Source organism: Nilaparvata lugens, chromosome 10 (assembly GCF_014356525.2).
Source record: "Nilaparvata lugens isolate BPH chromosome 10, ASM1435652v1, whole genome shotgun sequence".
Classification (NCBI taxonomy): domain Eukaryota; kingdom Metazoa; phylum Arthropoda; class Insecta; order Hemiptera; family Delphacidae; genus Nilaparvata; species Nilaparvata lugens.
Genome location: NC_052513.1, coordinates 1,158,793 through 1,176,559, shown reverse-complemented (window position 1 = coordinate 1,176,559; position 17,767 = coordinate 1,158,793). Strand labels below are relative to the sequence as shown.

The 17,767-nt window shown below is 35.5% G+C and overlaps 1 protein-coding gene across 3 annotated transcripts; it reads right to left on the bottom strand.

Annotated features, from left to right (window-relative positions):
- Window positions 1-3,501: 3,501 nt before the first annotated feature.
- Window positions 3,502-17,726, bottom strand: LOC111044581 (tRNA (uracil-5-)-methyltransferase homolog A). Of its 3 annotated transcripts, none has more exons than XM_022329763.2 (10): window positions 17,343-17,726; window positions 13,167-13,337; window positions 11,446-11,607; window positions 10,819-11,014; window positions 10,423-10,550; window positions 8,763-9,031; window positions 7,382-7,613; window positions 6,135-6,327; window positions 4,690-4,960; window positions 3,502-3,676 (listed from the first exon to the last, which is right to left on the bottom strand). In XM_022329763.2, exons 1-9 carry the CDS (start codon window positions 17,538-17,540, stop codon window positions 4,707-4,709), a joined length of 1,803 nt encoding a protein of 600 aa, XP_022185455.2. In that variant the 5' UTR covers window positions 17,541-17,726; the 3' UTR covers window positions 3,502-3,676; window positions 4,690-4,706. The 3 variants fall into 3 exon arrangements, with proteins under 3 accessions (XP_022185455.2, XP_039291991.1, XP_039291992.1); XM_039436057.1 differs by having other exon boundaries at window positions 3,591-3,679; window positions 4,693-4,960; XM_039436058.1 differs by having other exon boundaries at window positions 3,591-4,960; window positions 8,763-9,028; window positions 10,420-10,550.
- Window positions 17,727-17,767: the final 41 nt, after the last annotated feature.

Sequence of the window (17,767 nt, the reverse complement as noted above, 5' to 3'; positions counted from 1 at the left end):
TTTATTATCTTATCAGTTATTGTATTAAATATCTTACTAATATTTATATGGTTTATGAGTGTTTTCTATCAAAATGATTGTGAATATTGGTTCCTAAAGTTGTGAAGGCGTTTGCGAGCAGGTGGCGTGGGTGCAGAATCGTGTGTGACCAGCACAGTCGTCACATTCCCCGCTGACAGGTCTTCATACTTCAACAACAGTGTGAGTTATCATTTACTTCAAGTTTTGTAATAGATTTAAAACTCTAAATAGATTTAAAAATATAACGTTTCACAATCTATTCACAATATACTTTTTCCAGATAGAATGTGGCCGTTGCGCAATAGTTTGATTTATTTTTCATTGATTTATTCTGTGAAGGCGAATTCTTACAAGGCGATTTCCCACTTATCATTATCGTAGGCAGTGACCGGTACAACCCGACCAAGTGAGTATGAATGTTCCCATTACAGCTTATGGGAATAATAGTCTAGCATATTATCACTGTAACGGATAAGTTCACTGACAGTAGTGATAATATATGTGCAAATTGACTATCGAATTAATTCAACATATTTTGAATGAAATGAAAACATTGGTACTTTATTGGGTGGAGTTAGGATGTTTTAGAGTAGTCCTCTCTACCATTCAACCTTAAAGCTGTATTAAATTTATTGGAAAATTATGATCCAACTACATAACATCAAAACAAGCGAGGGACGACTCATTACAACATAATACTAGTGGTTCTGTGAACAGTAGACCTCACGCAGTATTCTCATCCACAAGTACCTGATTGAAACTATAGACCTTATGGAAATACAGCAATAGACTGGCTTCTCCACACATCTTTGTAATCACTTGTCAGCTGAATTATGATGAATAATTCTATAGGTAGTCAGATTTTTACTCTAATATTGGCGTATGAAGAAGGCTCCTTTTTCCTTTTATATTATCCTTGAAATGCAAAATTTCCAAAAAACCTTGTATATACGTCGACGCGCAATTAAAAAAGGAACATACCTGTCAAATTTCATGAAAATCTATTACCGCGTTTAGCCGTAAATGCGCAACATATAAACATTAAGAGAAATGCCAAACTGTCGACAATCTTAGACCTCACTTCGTTCGGTCAATTATGCACCAGACTTATGAATGAAATTGAACAATGTTATCAGAGATGTAGTGGTCTATTGTGGATGGTATTTATGTCTATTGTACAGTAGATAGTATATTGTTCCATGATGAATTTGAATTCAAACGAAATGTTTGAATAAATCTGTCCAAATAGAGAAGAAAACGGTATTTTGATATCCATTACACAAATAAAATCCCTGTCATTTCATCAACAGTGTTAAAGTAACGATAGAAAATGAAACTCCACATTACTTCAGTTTCTGTATGAGAGCAATATTGTTATATCTCTTGCCTACGGTACCTAAGAAAAATTAAATTGAGAGAATTTTTTTGATTTGTATGCTAGTTGATTCTTCACTTTGTTATGTGTTATTTTTGTCAAATCCTTTCCCCTCGCACCCATCCTGAATGTATGACTTCATTATGCTACTTACCTTAATATTGTACTACTTACGGTAATAGAAATTTGGGAATACAGCAGTTTTGGGCTAGTCCTGTTGGTGTAGCCCCGTCATATCTATGTTATGATTTGTAGGTGAATTGTATCAATGAATAAATAAATGTCACTCTTCTTATAGTACAGTTTTCTCATATGTTACTCTTCTTATGACAAACCAAGCCGAAGAGTATCAATAATCAATGTGATGCATGTCAACCGTTAGGCTGGGCACACACCAGTTAGTCAAGACAAGACTAGTCACGTTTAGTCACAATACTTCACATTGTTGCTTATGACGCAACTCACACTGATTAGTCATTGCAATTAGACATGTATTCATAAGCAACTATGTGAAGTATTGTGACTAAACGTGAGTAGTCTTGTCTTGACTAAATGGTGTGTGTATAGTCTCCCGAATTCTTTTTGCATTCCTCACATAACTTCTGTGTCTATCTCTTATCAATTGATGACTTATTTTATAGATTGCTGACTCGATCAATCGTGGCTCTCAGAACAACCCTAATCGCAAGGTGCTAACACACAACTCCGACATTGAGCTGCACTCTTTCAACTACAAATAAGGGCCAACTAGACAAATGTCATCTCAAGGAATATCTGAGAATTCCAACGTAAGCCGTCTGTACTAAGAAAGAAACCCCAGTCCAATAATTATATGTTGTCATCGATATTTATCATTGCCAAAATGGCAAATCTCTGTAATAAATCACAATCAAAATGGATGTTCAATGAATGTTTTTAGGTGTTGATATGCTGAATAATTTTAATAAAATGTTTTATCCTCTTTGTATCAGATTGTTGAATTTTTTCTGGTATCCCTTAGTTTGCATTACGTAGCTGAGCTCGCAAGCATATTAGTTTATTATAAAAATATGAATCTAATCACTTTTTTATTATTAAAAAGTACAACTAGCAGTCAAAATTTTTCAATAAATGAATTTATTAGCTTACTTTGACAATGAGATATTACGACAGGTCCACCACTCTTTCTGGTTGTGTTCACCATAAAGATGGCGTAAGATCTCGTTGTTACATAACAGAATAAATTCACTTATTGAAAACATTTGACTGCTGTCGTTTTTTAATAATAAAAAAGTGCTTTAATAGTAAGCAGTTCTTGATGGGAAACAAAATTGAAGAATTAATCTAATCTTCATCAAATTCTATACATATATCATACTGATATATTATTAATAGTTGATTGTTATTAATGGGTATTATGGTTGATTCTTATTATTCTTGGTATACAGAGTGTTCTGAAAAAGGTGCCCGTAAGTCAAGGCGTGATTCCTCACATCAAAAGAAAAAAATATATAATTTACATAGGTCCGAAAATGCTTGGTTACCAAGTTATACAGAGTGGAAGATTTCGTCTGAATTTTTGTGCCCCTGCTGAAACGAAGCCCTACGGGTATTTGTTGACTGTTGATTACGATTTACAATTCAGCGTATAACTTGTTAACTAAGAATTTTCGGACCTATGTTAATTGGAACTTATTTTCTTATTTTCATGTGAGGAATCACGCCCTGACTTATGGGCAACTCTTTTCAGAACTTTTTTGTGAGATGTAGCCCACATGAGCTTTTTGCTTGTACGTGGGTGATGGAAACTGCGATGATGATTTGATGAGATGATCAAACGTCCATGCCAATCGGCGGGATTCGAACTCACAAACCAGGCGGTGCTAACAGACCGAAGTTTATAACGCTCCTTACCACTAGACCAGCCAGATTGAGTAGATTTGTCTTAAATAACATAAAAATTGTGTTTCAATTGAGGAGGTTAAGTTTATACTTTCAAATAACAATATGTTGAGATTGTTCGGAATGTTTTGATTTTTAGATAATAAAGACAAATAACGAAAAGTAATCGAATCAGCTGTTTTAGCACACTTGAAATTTGTACAATATGAATCTCTTCAGACAATAATGTCTCTCGTCGTCGACTGCGGAAGTTTACACGAACGAGACCCCACCATAATATTGAGGTAAAACGCCAATAACCACGAGACGGGAATACTAAAAAATTGTTATATTGTTGAATACTAAAAAACTCTATTTATTGTCCATCGATATAGTTGTACAGGTCGTCGCTTTTGGTCATTAGAGCTTGTTCACATGACAGCGATTTACGCTCGGTTGTTGCGCGGTTGGCAAATCGCTCGATTTGCCAGCCTCGTACACATGACAGCGATTCATGAGCGGTTTGCCCTCGGTTAAGACTGTGCAAAGGCTGAAATTAAACTTTCTACTGGTGATATTTTTCAAAGTTTTTCGATTTGTATTATCATCAAGCTATCAAAATGGAAAAGTTTTCTCAGAAATGTTTTTTCCGATCATTACTTTTTGAGTAAATTTCAAATACGGTAAGAAATAAATCCATGAGATTTGGAAGATTAATTCTTAATGGTATTGTTGATTGAATAAAACAAAAATTTTCTGAAAATATCAATTTTTGAGAAAGCTATTCAATTAACTAAAAATGACTTATCATGTACCTATAATAACAAATTGCTTATTTTTAATTCAATGTCCAACCTAGGCAAGGGATGTCCCAACGTGGGCCGATCTTAAGCCCAGGTTGGGACACTCCCAAAAAATTGTTTTTGCAATAAAAAAAATCAATTGACAATCAATGCAGTTGCCATGAAAGTGTAAGCAAATACAATTAATATAAAATTAAAAAATGAAGATTTATTTTATTTTTGTCCAAGTTATAGATGTTTGAATTTTGGTGTCCCAACGTGGGCTAGTTTACCCTACTATGAAATATGATCCTCTACAAACTAACGTAAACTTATTTTACTAACTAACTGAACTGAAAATTATAATAGAATAATTTTTTATTGAACTAGATTGTAATAGAATGTGCACTATGTGAACTGCTCTGCTCGCAACCGCTCGGTTGACTGGAAGACATGTGTACGCTCTCATACCTGCTCTAGTATATCGAACCGCCCGACAACCGATCGGTTGGACTGGAAACTACAACCGCCGCGATTCGCCGGCGACTACTAAAACCGAGCGTTGCATTTGTGTTTCCCTATACCTGGCAACCGCTCGGTTGGTCAACCGCGCGATAACCGAGCGTAAATCGCTGTCATGTGAACAGGCTCTTAATGTAACCAATTCGCTATTTATTGTCATTGCTAGAGAGTTGACCTGGATCCATTCGCTGGAAACAGAGCACTAGTTCACAGTGATTGGTGTGCGGGAACAGGTCCACAGCAACGGCAGCTATGGGAACATAGGGGTCGCCGGTCAGTGTTTTCGAGGCCGGTCTTCCCAGGTCGACGAAGTTCTTGAGAGCAGCCTTGGCGTCGCACGCTAGGAACACCATCTTCTCAATGTTCTGCAAGCGACGGAGTAGGATGACGGCTTTCTGATCTGTGAATCAAACGAAGTATTTACAATAATGTTCCAATACTGTAATAAAAAAGATAAAAACGTATTCGTTTTTAGAAAGTATGTTCTTATATGGCTAAAACCAAGGTATATGGAATACCTTGTATTGTATAGTCCGAGATATATTACTTTTTACACAGCTCTCTCTCTCTCTCAAAGACAGAGAGGCCCGATACCAATCACTGCCACTACCTAACAGCATTCTCCCTACTTTCATCTCAGCATCCAATTGTGCGCAGCATGCTTACTCCTCTCCACTACTCTGTCCATGCCACAGACTGGTTTCCCCTTTTCACACTAAAAGTAATATCTTTCAGACTTGAGGCAATACAACGTATTCAACCTAACTCTATTTCTTCTTGTATTCTAGGTAATACAAGGTATTTAATCTACCTCTATTTTATCTTGTATTCTAGTTGAAAGCCCTACTTTCCAATAGGTTTCTGCTAAGTCGTAAAATCAGCTTGATCAGAGTAATATATAAACTTTAATAACTATTATTTATAATATCATAGATGAGGATATCATTTCGTTATTATTTCTGATTAAATAAATTAACATTTCCTTAATTTTTATGTATGTATTTTAGTTAAGTGCAGTAGAATATACTAATATTTATTTTTCTGTAAAGCTTTTTTGTATTTTGTTTTTGGCAAATAAAAATTCATTCATTCATTCATTCAAGTTGAGCAGAAAGGAAAAATAATACTATTGATTCCTATGGGAGTGTTTTCACATATTTTCACTCTACCAATATAAGGACGCCCACATAAGATTATTTTGACAGTAATAGGTAATTGCAAAAACATAGATATTCATTCATACACGGAGACATTAAACATTTACTTTCAGCCATGAGTATAAAATTGACTTAATTAAAATCACTTCACTTATATGGGCTACTTTATTCAAATTAATAAAAACAATATAAAAACTTGTAGTACCCTTTTATTTGAGTTTTAAAAATGTTTTAATAAAAGGGTACTACAAGTTTTTATATTGTTTTTATTAATTTGACCTAATTATTATTATCAACATTGCCTGGATATCAGTTGGTTTTCAAAGACAACCAGAGATGTCAATAATTTTGATATGAAAATATTACAAAATATAAGGATCAATTCATTAAATTTATGAAATTTGAAATGAAACTTACGTAAGCCAGCTCTGGGAGGATCAACCACGGCTACCACTTTCTTATGAACCGCTTTACACGCCACCGACGTAATGATCTCCTCGGCTTTGCCACAGAAAAATTCACAATTTGTGATTTTATTCTCTTCGGCATTTTCTTTCGCATACTTCACAGCCTCTTCGATCAGTTCCAAGCCTAAAACTTGGCCACATTTCTAGAAAAAAGAGGAAACAATAAATTATTTACACTGAGCTAACTAACATGATATAAATTATTATAGAAGTTAAAACTGATAACTTGAAATTTAGAAACGATAAAAAGTACTTTAAATGATGAAAAGTTCAAGGTGAAATCAAATAGATGTCAGTTCCATAAGGAACTGAAAACATCTCTTTTATTTCACATTATTCTGGAGAAATATTACATCTCCGAGTCTAGAGTGAATTTAAATGAAAAGCTGTTTATATCAAATGGAAATGGAATACAATTGGATTGGATCTTGAATCATTCAATCGCCAATAATTCATTAAATTTAATGCGAATCAAGATTCATTCCAATGGCATTTCATTTATCATTTGATTACAAAAAAAAAACACAATTTGAACAACAATTAACAATGAAATAGCATGTAGCCATATTGATGGAGCTTCTTATTCGATTGATTTGCCTTTTATATTTATTGTATAGTCCATCATACAGTTCAATCTACCATCACATCTATCAAATTAGATAGATAAATTCACTTATTTCTTATAATTTTATGGCAAATTAACTGAATTTAAAATGTTATTTCGTGGAATTACTAGATCCCTTCTTATTTTCTTTGAAACACGTCCAGTTTCATTATCACGTTTATCCAATTATCAAGTGTCAAAACTAGTCTTGTATGAAAAAATTAAGTGCACTGATAATTCTATGTAATAAAACTTCCAAGTAGCTCTATAAAATAAATGATTACTTTCGAGAATGAGGATCAGCTTTGTTTTAAGCAATCTCTCAAATATAGAGCACACATGTTACAATTAAGCTCATTCATTCATTCATTTATTCATTTATTGTATAAAACACTATAATCATAATACAATTACGACATTGGACGAAAAACTAGACCGAGCCTGTATTATTTCTCTCCAAAAACTTTTGATAAAACGTTAATGTTGTCCAAAAGTTAAGATTATGTAATCACTCACTGCTTCGTCACTTGATTTTCAATCCAGGAATAATGATTAATGAGCTCTGTTGAAATTAATTGTAAATTATAACTTACAGAAGCAAGAGAAAGGCCAATAGTGCCAGTACCACAGCAGATGTCCAGCAGCGTAGTCTCACCATTCAGGTCTGCCAGATTTCCAACATTGTCATAGAGCAGTTCGGCAGTCTTTGTGTTGATTTGGAAAAACGACTCCGGCGAGATTTTAAATTTCAATCCAGAGAGTACTTCGACAATGTACTTTTCGCCCAGTATATGTTCTGGAGACGGAAGGATCTCTCCCGCTTGTCTGTAAAAAAATAAATGAATACCGCTAACTCAATACTCATGACCTTAAATAGATATTTATTATTGATCTTCAGTTACTTTGGAAAGACATTCTAATACTTAGCATTACTTGAAGTTGAGGCCATATGCACTAGCCAAGTACTCGTAAAACGTTAATCTAGGATTTATGAACATCTACTTCACCCAATTCTTTAGAAAGTGAGTCTTGAGTCAATATACATTATACAAGTATAAAGCTGGAACGCTGAACTAGGATTACATGAAGCTCTGGTGACATTTATTTTAATGTTTGCCATTCGAAGTTTGAACCAACAGTTGATTTATCCCAGTTTAAACTGATTTGATCCTCACGGCCCTATAACCTGAGTACGGCTCTCAGTTATTTTAATACATCTCAGTTTGAGCATGGTTTGAACATGGAAGGTAACACATTTTAATAAATTCCTGTAATCTAAAGGTGCATACAGATATACGCGCCGCGAACATGAGCAATTCACTTTTAATCAGCTGACTATATCTGTATTTTTACAGAAACGGTAAGATACAGATATAAAAAGCTTGGCATCAGCTGATTAAAAGTGAATTGCTCATGTTCGCGGCGCGTATATCTGTACGCACCTTTAGATTAGCATTATGCTTGTATGAAGAATACAGATCTTAGTATTTGTCCATTATTTATTCCGTTCTACTAGATTGTCCAAAAATTCAAAGTGATTGCTGATGATTCCCACAAAATCAATGACTTGTGCAAGGGTGGGCATGAGGAGCCTACAATAAGTGCCAGACGGAAATACAAAATGAAATGTTGCTGATGACTCCTGAACAAGTCTATTAATTGTGCAAGAGTAAGAGGCGAGGGATAATACAATATATGCCAAACGGGAAAACGGAAATACTAACATGAGCCCCCACCATCCACAATTAGTCAACTTGTCCTATTTTTTATTCTAAATGATAATACAAAATGATTAAATGTTGCTAATGATTCCCAAGTAAATGATGACTAACTTTTGTGAGAGTATGAGGCGAGAGCAAGATCAATACCAAAGGAGTAAAGCAGTAAAGGAGTTAATAAGCCCCAGGGTAGTCTTCTCCTAATTTTGATTAAAACAAAACAGCCACCATGTAAAAATTATAATTATCAACTCACTTTTTCCTGATGATCTGGAAGTAGAGAGAAGTCACTTTGATGCACTTTCCCTCGCCGTCGGTGAAAAAGTCGCGCAATTTCTGTTTGACGTCTTCCAGCTGTTGCTCAGTCAGCTGTTGTGGACTGCCGATTTGTGGATTGACACCCACTATCAGCATCAGCTGATCGGTGACAAATCCATAGCGGGCCGTCAGCTGTTTCCAGTGACCGCTCTGAGTTTCCGGGTCAAACACGTCTAGTTCTGACGATCTGACAAACTTCTCAAATGCCTGGAAAATAGAGGAGGTTCGTCAGTTTGTTGGTCTATTCAAGAGAAAATATCGGGGGACCGAGCTTCGCTCGGAGTAAAAAAGCATGAGAAAATTATTACGAAAGAAGAAATTATAATATATAATTTATAGTTCATACAGAAATGTTCTATCTAATCACAGTGAACTAAGATCAATTCCCACAGGAAAGCAAAAATTTCTCTCACAAAGGCCTGGTTGCACAAAAGCCGGTTAAATTTTAATCCTGATTAATTTCACGTGAACCAAATCAGAGACCATTTCAAAAAGATTGCTTCTCTAAATGGTTCTACTAGAATTAATCAGGAGTAAAATTCTACCGGCTTTTGTGCAACCGGCACTAAGTACCTGATTGAATGATTACAAAAGTTCAACAGCTGAGTCATAATTTTATCTCAGTCCCACACACATGCACTCGCTCACTCACTTCAATCATCAACAGACGACGAAATTATCATCTGTTTTTCCAAGGATGAATAATGATTATCCTTTTCATGTCCTTCAGCGAGTTTTCCCAGGAATGAGACCTAGTGCAATCGAATTTTATATCATAAACCTATGTTCCAAATTTCGTGAAAATCGTTAGAGCCGTTTTCGAGATGCGTTGAACATAAATAAATAGATATAAATATACAGAAATTGCTCGCTTAATATAATAGGATTAAGGACCAAGCCACATGAAGCGTTTTTTCATGTGTTTTTAGTCGGCAGGGTGGGAAGTTTGGCTGATTATCAGTTGATTGGGTTGGCGTTCGGGAATCAGCTGATAATCAGCCAATCAAAGAGCTTCCTACCGACTCATCCGCCGTCAGTGCCAAAACGTCTGAAAAACGCTTCATGTGACTTGGCCCTAAGACCCGATTCCACGAAGAACAGACAGCAAGTTTAAGCGGCAGTTGGTCTAGTCAAGATTTAAAATTGTTTCTGTAACTTAATATGTTTTTTTTTTGGTTTAGAATCAACTGTCGCTCAAACCAAGTTTTCGTTTAGCTGAAATCGGGACTTATAGAAGAATCAATAATTATTATGCAAATTGTAAGGTTCATCAACTGTTGGTTGAGAATGAAACATTGATGATATTTATAAGGAATTCTGGCAGTTTAAACTGAATCTCATTATAGGCCCAAGTGCACAAAATCCTGTTAAATTTTTATTATAATTTAATGCCATGAGAACTAATCGGAAAATACTTTTTGAAAAGAAGGCTTCTCTGATTGGTTCTCGTGACATTGAATTCCTGAAAAAAATCAACAGGCTTCTGTGCAACTGGAGTGAAGTCGTTTTTTTTAATTATTGGATAAATCATAAACAATAATCAACTCACAGAAATAGAAATAAACTCAAAATTGTATAATTCAAAATAATGAACTCACAGACACAGCCTCCTTCATCCTGGGCGGTATGTTTTTCAAATTTTGAATAGGCCCCACTCCAGTATTCCCCAAAACATAGCTCCCCAATCTGAAGCCAATCGCTTTCTCCTTAGTCTCTTGATTGATACCTGAGAAATAAATAATATTGTAAATGGTTCAATGGATATTCAAGAGATCGTAGAGATTGATTATAAATTGAACACTGTATTCAGAGGTGTTGTAGAATTACATGAAGATAATGTAGTTTTCTTTTCTTGAATAGTAAGAAATACATCTGGCTTATGACGACGATGATGATCGTACTTTTTGAGTCAATAAAAGTGAAGTAGAAAATTTAATAAATATGTTAAATATTTTTCTAGGAAACATTTTTGACTTGAAAAAATGAATTCTCACCTATTGTGAATTCGCATTTATTCCTGTATCCATCGCAATGGTCTTTGACAGAAACGATATCGAGTAATTGACAAGGAAGACCGTCAAATTTGGCCTTTTGACTATCCAGCCACGGTTTCAATGAGCGGTTAGCTGTAGCTAGCTCGTTTCCAAAACGCTCCAGAAGTTTTCTAGCTTTCTGCTGTTTCATTTTCAGCTGAAAACGATAATAATTTCAATTAAATATGAAAACAACAGCAGATAATTTTCATCCTTGTAAAGGTGATATTGTAGTAGTTATTCATATTGAATTTGTCTCAACCTGAAATTTATTGAAATATTGAGATACAGTTTTCATTATTTTAATAAATTGGTTTTAAAAAATATGAGTCTCACTATTCAAGACCAATTCCTTCCAATCATTGGCCTGATTTACGCATAAGTGAATGAATGGCTAGACTTTGAAAATAGTTATTGAACATAATTTAATATCAATAAAAGATGGTTGATCATTATAAGAGTAGGAAGTTCATGTGTGTCACTATTTTGTAGTATCACATCGTAGAATAAGATAAAGATAATGTTTTTGAAGGGATAATAATTTAAAAGATTGAATGCTGCTCAATTCTGATCGGTTTGATTTCTTACTTGCTCTTCATAAGGCACGTCACATAAAGGTGTAGCATTGCTCTTTATTATTTCTTCTTGCGTTCTCACGTCTTCTAATTTACACCTTTTGGCGGTATTGTCATCTTGTTGGTTGTTGGCAATTCTCCTTTTTACCAGTGGGTCAGGTGCTGCATTTGCATTCTAGAAAGAAAAGAATACAAATCAGTAACAGATGTATTTTTCAAATCAAATCAAAATCGTTTATTTATCCTTAATAATAATAACATCAACAGAAAATCAGAAACATAGAAATAGAATTACATTAGAATGATGTATTACAGTATAAAATTAAATTATACAATGAATATAATGATGATGGTATTTCACAAGATGCAATGAAGAAGTAGACATACATAGCTCTGATGTGTTTTTCCATGGCTACTCAAAAGCTCCAAAGTTTAAAATGTGAATGTCCAAAATTTAGAGCATTCAAAATGCTGCCATAAAACAATGTCATACAATAATACATAGTATTAGAAGTGGAGAGAAAAATCACTTACAGAGATAATCTCAAATAAAAGAAATCTGTGAATATCAAGACCTGAGGGAGAAAAAGTGATAACAGACAGTGAGACTGTTTGACAGTTATTGGATGACTAATTCATGAAGATTCCTCAGCCTTTGGCCGATTCCAAGCCGACTTCTCGACGACACGGCAAGGCCCGACAGCACATGAAACTCTCCGGTTGGCTGATTGAGTTGGAGTATCCAGAATCAGCCAATCGAAGTTTCCTGTCCTGTCGTAAATATCTTGTCGTAAATGTCCTGTACCGTGTCGTCCAAAAATCAGTAAGTGTGAAAACGGCCAGTATCTAATGTCGGGAGAACAAACACAAGTGAATACCTATCAAGTGAAAAGTCATAATGTTTCCACCAAAGCAAAGTCTATTCTTATGGATGAGTTCTATCCCATGAGTGGCAGCCTACTTATTTTAAATTTACACTATGAAATATTTACACTAATACACTAATTATTACACTATTAAACTATTATTTACACTACTTCACCTTAGTACTTATTTACATGTTACTTGTTGTCGTTGTCAAAGAATGGGGATTCCAGATAGACAATATCAATATACAATTGTATACTATAAAGAGAAGTATAGTATGAAGATAAGTAGATAATCTACGTACTAGCTTGTTATCGTATGTTTTATCTATACTCCATCCATGCTATTATTTTTATGTATTATCTATGCTTACTACTAGTAGTTCTGTGAACAGTAGACCTCACGCAGTATTCTCATCCACAAGTACCTGATTGAAACTATAGACCTTATGGAAATACAGCAATAGGCTGGCTTCTCCACACATCTGTGTAATCACTTGTCAGCTGATTTCTGATGAATAATTCTATAGTCTGATTTTTTCTTAATATTGGCGTATGAAGGAGGTTCCTTCTTCCTTTAATATTGTCCTTGAAATGCAAAATTTCCAAAAACCTTGTATATACGTCGACGCGCAATTAAAAAAGGAACATACCTGTCAAATTTCATGAAAATCTATTACCGCGTTCCGCCGTAAATTCGCAACATATAAACATTTAAACATTAAGAAAAATGCCAAACCGTCGACTTGAATCTTAGACCTCACTCCGCTCGGTCAATAAAATTATAAATTACTTTAAAATTTACTTGCTATACTTCTTTGTAAATATTATTCATTAGAAGCAAGATGTGGTAGTTGGAAATCCTCACCTCAGCTGACAAAGTCTTATTCTTCCATGTGAATCCATCGATTGCCTTCAATGCTTCTTCTCTGTCTTCTTCTGATCTGAAGCACACATACACCCAATGACTGCCCCTTTTCGGCGGCTTTATCTTGTTGGATCCCAACTTCAGTTTCACATTGAGAAGCTTCTTTAGTTCCTGTAAAAAAAATCATAAGTGGTATGTTAGCAGAGTCAAAGAATCCTCAAAGTATCTGGTACAAGGGGTATCTTCTAAAAATATAAATTCTTTAATACCTTCTACTTCATCCATTACCCACACTTGTGGGATCGATGGCGTCATAAAATTAAATTTCAATACACGTAATTACACACTAAAACCTTGCTGGCATCGAACAAAATCAATGTGTACGTTCTGTGTACAGTAAATTGCTCTAGTTACAATCGTAAATTGTTCCATCACGTGACTAGTACAAAAATGTTCCCATGGAACGCCATTTCAAAATCGTTGGTTCAAGCTATTGGCGCGCACATATAAAGTTGATTCACACTACTAAAATGTGTCGTTTACTAGCTGCGTGAATGAAGAAAGGCTGTTTTACAAACCTACCGTCTAGAAAAGTGTAAATTTCTTTTATTCCATTACTCTCAAATTTTCTATCGAGAAAATTTCATTTAATGAATGGTTATCAAACATCATATTGTTGGTTAGGGTCTATGCTAGGGTAAACAAACTATCAGCACATGCGCAGAGAAGCAAGCAGACTACAATGATCGACCAATGAGAGCTCAGATAGTTGGAACCTGTTGGAACTGTACCAGGTCGGACAATTTACCACACTTCGACTGTGGGGCAGAAAGTTGGAGCTAGAACAGGATTCAGGAACAGAATCTGTCAAAATTCCTCCCATGGAACGTGGAACTTTTTACTTGGTAAATAATTGTGAATCGGACAATTTACCACATTCCATGTACACAAAACGGGCCCATTCTTCTGGGATCAGGACAATGCTGAATAGGTATAATCAGCTGATGGGAAACAGAATCTTCTTTTTCACGTTCAAAATGGAAGATTTTTTTTTAATATGTTTGTAACCACAACAAGAGGTTTACAGGATGAAGAAAATACGCATTTCTCAAATCAATTTTCAACGATTTTCATGGATCTGAACTGAAATAGAACATCCACATAACATTCTTAGAAATATCACATGGAGCATCCTTATACAACGAATATTGATCATTATGCCGCACCCACACTCTCACCCAATGCGTACGAATGATGACGAGCGCGAGAATGTGGATGGACGCTTTTTCAATTCAATTTTCTTTCCATACATGACCAGTCTTTACACTGGATCGATTTCATCATAAGAAATTAAAAAACGCAAACGTTCATATTTACACTAATTATCGAGATAGCATTTCAAAGAGACAAATAGAACGAGTTATCTCCTCTTCACCCAAGGAATAGAGTGCAAGTTTGAGGAGTTTATCTCGAAGTATATTTTAAATTGTTTATCATCCAATTCACGGACACACAATGGGAGCCTGTTGAATATCTTCAGGGTGCGAATCGGGAAACTGGTGTATGATCTGGCCAATCGCAATTGTGGCAGGTCTACATCATCACGTCTACTAATATAATAATCATGAGCCTGGCCTCTCACTTGAAATTTATGTAGCTGTTCTTTTAGAAACCCTAACAAGGTAAGCAGGTACTGACTGAAGACTGTGAACTGTGAGGATCCGCAGTTTTTTGAACAGTGGCCGGCAATGTTATAGGTAGGTCTATGGCGAAAATGTAATGATGCAGAACACCTTTTTACTTTCCTTGCCCTATTACCATAGGTAAGGAAAGTATTGCTTTCCAAAAAAAATTTAAGTACCCCAATTTCTTAATTTCTATACGTTTCAAGGTCCCCTGAGTCCAAAAACATGATTTTTGGGTGTTGGTCTGTGTGTGTGTGTGTGTGTATGTCTGTGAACACGATAACTCCATTCCTAATTAACCGATTGACTTGAAATTTTAAACTTAGGGTCCTTATACCATAAGGATTCGACAATAAGAAATTCAATAAAATTCAATTCAAGATGGCGGATAATTACTAAAAAACCATGTTTTTCACGTTTTTCTCGAAAACGGCTCTAACGATTTTCTTCAAATTTATACCATGGATAGCTATTTATAAGCCCTATCAACTGACATGAGTCTCATTTCTGGGAAAATTCCAGGAGCTCTGAAATATTCTTGAGAAAAATAGCGGATAATGACTGAAAACCCATGTTTTTACGAAATCGGCTTCAACGATTTTCTTCAAATTTATACCATAGATAGCTATTTATAAGCCCTATCAACTGACACGAGTCTCATTTTTGGGAAAATTGCAGGAGCTCCGTAATATTCTTGAGAAAAATGGCAGATAATTACTAAAAAACCATGTTTTTCACGATTTTCTCAATAATTACTTGACCGATTTTTTTCAAATTCATACCCTGTATAGTTATTTATCAGCTCTATCAACTGGCATGAGTCTTTTCCCTAAAAAAAAACTAATGGGGGGTCCACCCCATCCTTGAGAAATGGACGTTGTAACCTCCTTCTAGTGCATGAGGTAGGTAGGTAGAGCAGTTTATAAAAAGAACACAGTCATAGTCTAGATATTTCATCTGTAGAACAGCTGTTTTGACGACTTTTGAAAAAAAATCATCGAATTTCACAATTTACACAAAGGAAAAAGTACTCTGAAAACAATTATATATACACATATAAAGTAGTCTGATCGTAGTTGCAAATATTTTGCCGCCAATCGTCATTATGTTATTCCCCTAAATTATTCTCGTCTAAGAATGAGGCTTACAGTTCAATGAGCAAGGAAAGTTGTGTGAGTGTACCACACCAGATTTTTTTTAAGAAGCAGAACCCTCTCACAACAACCCACATGTCCCCAAAGCACAATCCCATAGTTAATATGACTGGAACAAAGCATGGTACGCAGTCACCAGGTAGCATCTTGGCACAATTTTTCTCAACTTGCTCATCAGGTAAGTCACCTTGGAGAGCCGATTACAGACCATGTTGAAGTGCTGGTCCCAAGACAATGAGGCATCTATCATAAAACCAAGCAGCTTAAATTCTGGCTCACCAAAGGAAGAGGGTCTGCGTCTCAGAGTGCATAACATAAACTCTAGTTAACATTAAGTATACATGTCATATTTTTGTGTAAATGAGGTTTGTTTTGCCGTTTAGCTGTAAACCTCTTTGAGTTGTACTTTTTTCATGTAATGTATTCTCAATAAATTAATAAATATACTGAATAAATAAACATGTTCTGCGTCTTAGTCTGGTTCATGCATAGTCTATTTGCTCCAATCCACGAACTGGCCTCTTCTAGCAGCTGGACAGACCTGAGGATGGCTAATTGGGGATCTTCATCCTGGGCAACAAGAGTGGAGCCATCCACAAACAATAATGCTTTTCCATTCATGCTGAAATCATTTATGAAAATTTGGGAAAAGAAGAGGGGCCTGCATAGATCCTTGGGGAACTCCATGGTTCACTTGTAGTGCCTCAGATTTGGCTCCATCCAGAGTAACCACCTGGGTACCTCCAGAAAGGACTGAAAGGTAATCCTGCATTGTTCTCAGGACGGCTTTGTCAGTGATCGCCTTCACTGGCCTATGCTTGACATCACTTTCAACTGTCAAGCATCAATTAATAGTAGAATTGCAGTGTGGATGGCATGTCCAACGTGGCCGAGCTTACCAGATTGCCCAGCGACTTGGCGATAGTGTGGACTAGGCATTAGAATCATCTAACTGAACTTGCCAGTACAGACGATGACTTCTTTCCCCTGAAAAATTTTGGGGGAGGTCAGCAATGTTCAGAAACACTACTGACGAAATTTTTGGGGGGTTTGAATTATTGAATTTCATCTCATTTTAGGGCGGGGGCGTCCATGAGCTAGAGGGGGGCACCACTGGTATAATAAGGCTCTATTTTTAAAAATGTATGTCTGCAGTTTTAAAAATGTATTGTCACTGCAGATTTCTAGTCTGTAAATTTTTTATTGTGGTAGCTTATATAGCTTTTTGTCAATACAATAAAATGGAAATAAAACGCCAATAAATAGCCCCCACATCCATTAGATTACATGACAGCTAATCACTCTGATACAATTTATTGATATACTACTATACTTACGCCGATTCCGTAGAACTTTGGCAAACCTCTGATCTCAATCTTAAATTTCTCTGAGGTGAAATCCTGTCTTTTGAGGTAAGCATAGGGATCTACAATTTCAGTCTTTTTTTCTTCATCACCCGTCTTGGCATCGTTCTCTGGAATGACGTCAGCTTCAGTTTTGGTTTCCAAATTATCGGCAATTTGTGTAGACTCCATAACTAAATTTCCTTCAGTTGAAAAGTAACTGCAATAACTATTTTAAAAACACTAGGCCTAACCTACAATAACAAAAACTGAACCTAACCTCAACATTTTCTGAGCACGACACCACACACGAGACACGAGGTGTCGTGCAACGACGCAATACGAGCTGAATAAAGCTGAATTTATTCCAAAAACAATATTGATAATAGAATGACTCTGAAGTAATAAAATTAATCTCA

Bases quoted from the DNA above. Each gene is read 5' to 3' on its own strand.
- LOC111044581 (XM_022329763.2), bottom strand. From the start codon at position 17,540: ATGGAGTCTACACAAATTGCCGATAATTTGGAAACCAAAACTGAAGCT. The intron at 7,614-8,762 runs GTGAGTTGATAA...ATTTTTTTACAG, and splicing joins TTCCAGATCATCAGGAAAAA to ACAAGCGGGAGAGATCCTTC. The intron at 6,328-7,381 runs GTAAGTTATAAT...TCTTTTTTCTAG, and splicing joins TTGGCCTTTCTCTTGCTTCT to AAATGTGGCCAAGTTTTAGG.